Below are 6,959 nucleotides of genomic sequence, written 5' to 3'. Positions count from 1 at the left end.
GACTTCATAAGTCTGTTTGACTTGTGTCTTATCCAATTTGTACTTAAACAAATAAAATATGTTTAAACTAGAACAACTGAACATATCGATCCTTTTGATAACCAAAAGAAACCTGAAATTTTACGACTAAATAACATTCTAGTACCCGAGTACTATAATCATGCCTATTCTTTGTACAAACGACATCAACATTTATTCCCATTCATTAAATAGCTTGACATTGGAAGCAAGTCACCCGTAACTTTAAAGTTTGCCCCCATTTACTTATAAAAAGTACCGTTAAAAACAGGTGAAGGTGTGTTTACAAAATTAAAAAAAAAGTATTTCGCAATTTGGATGCAAAATTCAATTATAGATATTACGCAGAATAAAAGGATTATGTATTAAATAGTGATAATTTGTGTACGACTTAACTCATTTTATAGAAAATGGACAGACGCTCACGATATGAGGTAAGTGTTGCTAATCCTTCTTGTGTTTTGTCTGATGTATAAATTCTTTATATTTCGTTCTTTTTCAGTCTTCAATTAAATCAGGTAACTTGGCAGGAACAACGACATGTGTCGGTTCTTTGTGGCGTTAAAGCCGTTATTTTGCCAAATTTCATTTGACTCGGTGGCTGCATATTAAGCTGGAATAAGAAAAATGTCCAATGACATTTTTCATTAACTCAACGACTAAAGTTAATTTTATAAGTAGATATAGCAGAAAATGAATAAAAAGAGTGAGACAATAATAATATCTACCAAAAGTACAAATATTTGCCTCATTGTTTCTGAGTTCAAATATTGCCGATTCAATAAAATCTTCTCTACACAGTCGTTTTTTAAACGGTAGCCATTTTGTCCAAGTTGATATTTCATTTTTCAAAGCAGTTAACCAGTTAATACTGGTTCTCTGTAACCATTTCAACTCTTACATAGGGAGTGTGGCACGCATGGTCATGGATTTTCTTCAAACTTCACACATTTACTAGTTTTGATGAAACAAACAAAAAATGGCAAAATTTTGGTTGCTAAGCACATTGGTTGCCATAGCAACCGATGACCGGTTTTTACCTCTTCTCAATATCTATGAATTTAGGCGCAAAAGGGCTATTTTCAACATAATTTCTCATGGTAAATGATTAAGAGAAAGAATGTTTTTTTATGATTTTATTAAATATATGCATTTTATTAATGTAATCAAATAACTGATATTTTCATATTCATTTTCAATCATAATCACATACACCCCCCTTTTTATGTGATTTGCATTAGGTAAAAAATACCCTTTTGAGGTCATTTTTAAATGCTCACAAAAAAAATTTGCGGACACCTGAGTTAGAGTCAACCATCAATTCATAAAAACCAAAGTCTTATCTGATCAATGATGTGAAAAAGTCATGGGGAAGTATATCTCATTTTTTTGTTACCATGGATACAAAATGCCTAGTTTTCATTTTTTCAGAAAAAAAAATTTTGAATTTTTTTTTTCATAAAACCTAATTCTGCAAGTCAGAAAAAATAAATAAATATCAAATTTGTAGAAATTATTGTAATCATCTAAATTTTAAACATTTTCATAAATAATGGTATTATAGTCTTAACTGTGTCGCTATTGCAACAATTTGATAATGATACACAAGTTTCAAACAATTTTGAAAAAAGTTTCAGTTTCTTAAATTTGCACAAAAGTAGGAAAACTAAAACTCTCATTTAGTTTCACTGTACACACACCTGTGTATATATCAATGAGTATGCAAGAATATTATATCCATAAAGGTGTAACCACTTGGAGGAAACAAACACAATTTCTCTAATCTGGTTAAAAGTGCTGATTGTGAACAAATTTCAGTATGTTTTCATCATCATGACAAGTGCACAAGTAAAACAATTATTCTTTCTTAAAAAAAAATTAATACAATCATTCTCAAAATTATATATATTCAATTGTGCAATATTTGCCATTGAATTCGTTGCCAGGGAACATGCAGTCCATTTTCAAAATTATTGATGAGTGCTGATTTTTGCAAATTCGTTTTAATGATCCTCGATACATATATATCAATGAAAATATACTTTTTTGTTTACATTATCCAGGCCTTCTTGTTTATGGGAATTATCAATAATATTCCAGGCATGATAAGTGATAGTGTTGCAATAGAAACAATAAATTATATGCATAAACTTGGAAAACACTTTAAAATAGAGTAAATCTCCCATACACAATCTCTCTTCTGTAAGTTTTTCAATTAAATGCAGTGTCAAAGGACAATGGTTTTTACAAGTTAGTTCCTTAAACTATAATTATTCAAATGATCAGTTATCACGATCAGGAAAAATGACTTTATACCTAATTTTATGTAATAGGCTATCAAATTGCATTAAATTTATAGAACCATTGATTTATAAATAAAAAGAAAATATCAAATGATATTTAAACATAATAGTTAACGACTTTCGGGAACATTTAAACTAACACAAGGCTCTGCCTCTCTGGCATACTTCAAGTTAAATCCGCGAATATGTTTACTTATACTTGATGAAAACGTTCAAAACTACCAAGATGTTGTGCATACAGGAGGTCAGGCATACTTCAAGTAGTCCACAAAATGTTTATTTGTGTGTTATGAAAATATTAAACTAACAAGATATCCTGCACAAGGCTTGGGCATGCCTTCAGTAGGACGTGGAAATAATTATATTGGATTGATCAACTTACATGTATTTATGGCCTTCTTCACACATTGTGTGTGTTACTCTATATTTGTGATCAAACGTGTCAAATTATAACCGGTAATATACGACATAATTTACAACACAGTAAAATACAATATAATACTCAATATTATAAAAAGTTTAGATAACCCATGCTCGTCACAGAACCATAAACTGTTTTCCCAAAGGTTTTTATCATTATTTGATAAAGACTTTACCAGTTAATCTTACTGTTGGTTTTTTTAATAAATTTTAAGCAAATCCTATAAGATATACATACCATACCGTATTAGGAAGTACAACACACAGGACACAGTCAACGTTGGTATATAATATAACCTCCTTGGTAAGGTCAAGTGTTTTACCCAAAAACAGATATTTTTCCTGTTTTTTTTTTTTTTTTAATAATATACTGTGAATTAACACAGAAACGCGTATTTTTTATAATTGATCAACACAAGAGTTAGATACACGAAGAGTAAAAAATGCCAAGAGTCTTTCCTTATTAATATATATAGGAAGATGTGGTATGAGTGCCAATGAGACAACTCTCCATCCAAATAACAATTTATAAAAGTAAACCATTATAGGTCAATGTACGGCCTTCAACACGGAGCCTTGACTCACACCGAACAACAAGCTATAAAGGGCCCCAAAATTACTAGTGTAAAACCATTCAAACGGGAAAACCAACGTGCTAATCTATATAAAAAAAATGGTATATATTTACTTTGAATGTGTCAAGCATCTATAAACATATTAGACTTAGTTTCATATACAGCGATGCTTTTAATTTTCATTTTGAAATATTGATATACGTGTATATCGATTCTGATGAATTTATATTAGCATATAAGAGTTGACACTTATGATAATTTTTGTGCAATAGCTATATGTGTATAGATTTGCCATTTTTACATTTTTTTGTAAATGTTGCTTGCAAAGTAAAAACAATATTGCATCGACTCTGATCCAAATCAAAAGCATACCTATTTTCAAATTATAATTTTATATCATATACAAAATGTTTAGACTTTAAAAATCGATAAGATTATCTAAAAGACGGTTAAAACCAATACATTTTCGGTATCCAAAGAAAAACGTGATAATACGCATTGACTAAACACGCCTTCTCAATAAGGGTCTTATCTGACCTTGCTTAATCTTAAGTATTGAAACAGTTTATCTGACCTTGTTTAATTCAACATATTTGGGTCTTAAAGGAATAAAATGCTTCCACACATTACAAAACGGTAGCCAATTTGTCCAAACGTCTGAAAACGTCTAAATTCCGAAAGACGCTAATTTCCGACGTTACATTTGCTAAAGTTTCAATTAAATGTTCATGATAATTAAAACAAATCGTGTTATGAAATTTGGAAAAAGAGGTTCATGATTGCTGCCGAAATAAAAGAATAGTGCATGTTGCTATAGACTCCGCCCGGGGATATAGGTTCGACACAGGTTAAATTTTGCAATTTTTATTAATCGTTAATAGCTTTTAACGATTTATTTCAAAGAATGATGAAATGGGGGGGGGGGGGGGGGGGGGGATCTCATTACATGAACTTCGTCCAACTTTTGTAAAGACAAATTGGAGACACCAAGACAGTCCTCTTAATGTAAAATGCGAATTGAAATTTATGTTGCGGAAGTACTCCGAAATAGATCATTTAAAGTCGTCACTTCAGTAGGGTGCAATCACCAATATTAAAAGACTTAATAAAACGGACGCCATCACGAGTTGGTTGACCGTTATGGAATAACCGTTTCACATATGATATCGGATATGTTCCTTACGTCGTAACTACAATCCCCTTCCCTTTCATGAATTTGACCTACCGAATTAGACTATTAACCGGATTTGTAATCACATAAGCAACACGACGGGTGCCGCATGTGGAGTAGGATCTGCTTACCCTTCCGGAGCACCTGAGATCACCCCTAGTTTTTGGTGGGGTTCGTGTTGTTTATTCTTTAGTTTTCTATGTTGTGTCATGTTTACTATTGTTTTTCTGTTTGTCTTTTTCATTTTTAGCCATGGCGTTGTCAGTTTGTTTTAGATTTACGAGTTTGACTGTCCCTTTGGTGTCTTTCGTCCCTCTTTTAATACCAGTTCACGAAATGTTTTACTTTGCGATTTGTCCTGCTATTCATGCTATAACTGTCGTGATGAAAGTTATTCCTGTACTAGCGAAGCCGGAACTTTTCGTCAATATTAACTTGTGCATGAAATGTAGGTAATTGAAATTCAAATCCCAAACAGCGACGAAAACCGTTTCATCGAATAAATAAAAACCCCGCGGATTATATTAGCCGTTTTCGCGGACGATTCAGTAGTAGATTACTATATTTTAAAATGTATATCAGAAGTTAAACACTATAGATGACTTTGGAAATATTTCACAAGCCAAGGTTCAAGTAATTGAAGGGTTGTATTTCAACAACTTATGTGCCAGGGAAAATACAATTCTATTCAAATTAAACCAAGGGTAAAAATGTTCGATTTACTTGCAGAGTGTCAGATATATTTGTATTGGGGTTGAATTAAGATATAGAAATTTTACAATGACAGATGATATGCACCTTGAAAGTTAAACATCCTATGATAAAAGTTTTGTACATCTAATAATATTTTTTTTATGGAAAACCGTATACATGTACTTCCGTCCCATCCTTCCTTCATACATTACTTGCAACAGTACTGCATTTTTAGTTGAAATAAATTAAAGGGTAAACATTATTAAATCGATTTCCACAACTTGAGGTAATTTATGATAAAATGACATCTCAAAACGAACAGAACCAGAATCAACCAACATATAAAAAAACGAATAAAACTTGCAAAAATTAATCGAAGTCAAAAACCCTCTTCGACGCCGCATTTAAAAGTGTAACGTCGTGATGTAGGAACATCGTGCCAAACGTTTGAAAGTAGAAATAGAGCAATCAATACTTCAATTAACCCTTGTAAGAGAAGGCATGTAGTTTGCGATTATTTAATGGGAGGTGGAAAGCTTGGTTTGCCTTGGAAGGACTGAATGCCAGTCCTCATACAATTCCACATTTTATTCTTACAACAAATAGAAGTTTATTTTGCCTTGAATGGCTTTACTGCCCTGCCACGTTTGGTAACACATTAAAATTTAAATTGGGATCTATAAAATATATAAGTTTCCCACAGAAGGTAACCAAAGAAGGTAACCAAAGATTTTGCGACGATGCAAATATTAAACTTTACAATATAAATAAATATTTAACCAATGAATTCAAATAGCAAAAGCTATGCAATTAACAAATATATACTTATTAAGATTCATGTTCATTATTTAACAATGAAATACATTAAATATGAAATTTGGAGTTTTACCAAGGGAGCTAACAATTAATTAATAACACTGTCTGCCACATAGCATTTCGGGGACTCTCCCTCTCGTATCTTTCGTTCCTCTTTTATAGCTGACTATGCGGGTTTTTTTCTAATTATTGGGGGCATTATGATGACCTATATTTATTAATTTCTGTGTCATTTAGTCTCTTGGCAATCATAATACATATTCTTATATATATATAAATTGTCGTTATTACGACATAGCTATGTCGTTAAAATGACATAGTGATGTCGTTATTACGACATGTTATGTCGAAATTACGACATAGCGATGTCGTTATAACAACATGTTATGTCGTTATAAAGACATGTTATGTCGTAATTCCGACATCGCGATGTCGTAAAAACGACATGTTATGTCGAAATTACGACATGCTATGTCGTAATTACGACATAATTATTTTTTTTAATGGCCCTTATCGGCTTCCGTACAATTGTGCTAGCGTTATAAATAGTTGATATGATTAACTCAAAAACTGAACAAAAGTGTCCTTAAAATTATAAATTAACGCAGTTGTTTAATTATAATTTCTTTCATGTTTTACTCTCTTGGAATTCTTTTTTAAATTCGTCTATTTAGCCAACTTTAATACAGGAATGCACACATTTTTTCTAGAAGTATACTTATTGAAAACTGGGAGGAATAATTCATCAACTGATTTAAAGTCTTCTTATAAGTCTCAACACATACAGTTCTTTAATTTTCTTTCAGTTTCACTTTCTTGGAAACTCATTTTGTATATTGAATTTCGTCTATTTAGACAATTCAATATAGAATTAAAACAATCAGTTTTCAAGAAGCCATTGGTTGGTAAACTATGACAAATAACTAACAAACTGGATAAAAGTCTCCTTATAATTCTTAACAA

General features: G+C 31.4%; 1 protein-coding gene across 1 annotated transcript in view; it reads left to right on the top strand.

Annotated features, from left to right (window-relative positions):
• Nucleotides 1-284: 284 nt before the first annotated feature.
• Nucleotides 285-6,959, top strand: part of LOC134689812 (mucin-2-like) — a 44,811-nt gene continuing 38,136 nt past the window's right edge. Inside the window, exon 1 of the mRNA XM_063549778.1 lies at nucleotides 285-452. Within this exon, the coding sequence (XP_063405848.1) occupies nucleotides 429-452 (24 nt within the window). The 5' untranslated portion in view covers nucleotides 285-428. The remainder of the gene's footprint in view (nucleotides 453-6,959) is intronic.

This window comes from Mytilus trossulus, chromosome 11 (assembly GCF_036588685.1).
Source record: "Mytilus trossulus isolate FHL-02 chromosome 11, PNRI_Mtr1.1.1.hap1, whole genome shotgun sequence".
Taxonomy (NCBI): Eukaryota; Metazoa; Mollusca; class Bivalvia; order Mytilida; family Mytilidae; genus Mytilus; species Mytilus trossulus.
This window is presented reverse-complemented; position numbering and strand designations above follow the sequence as displayed.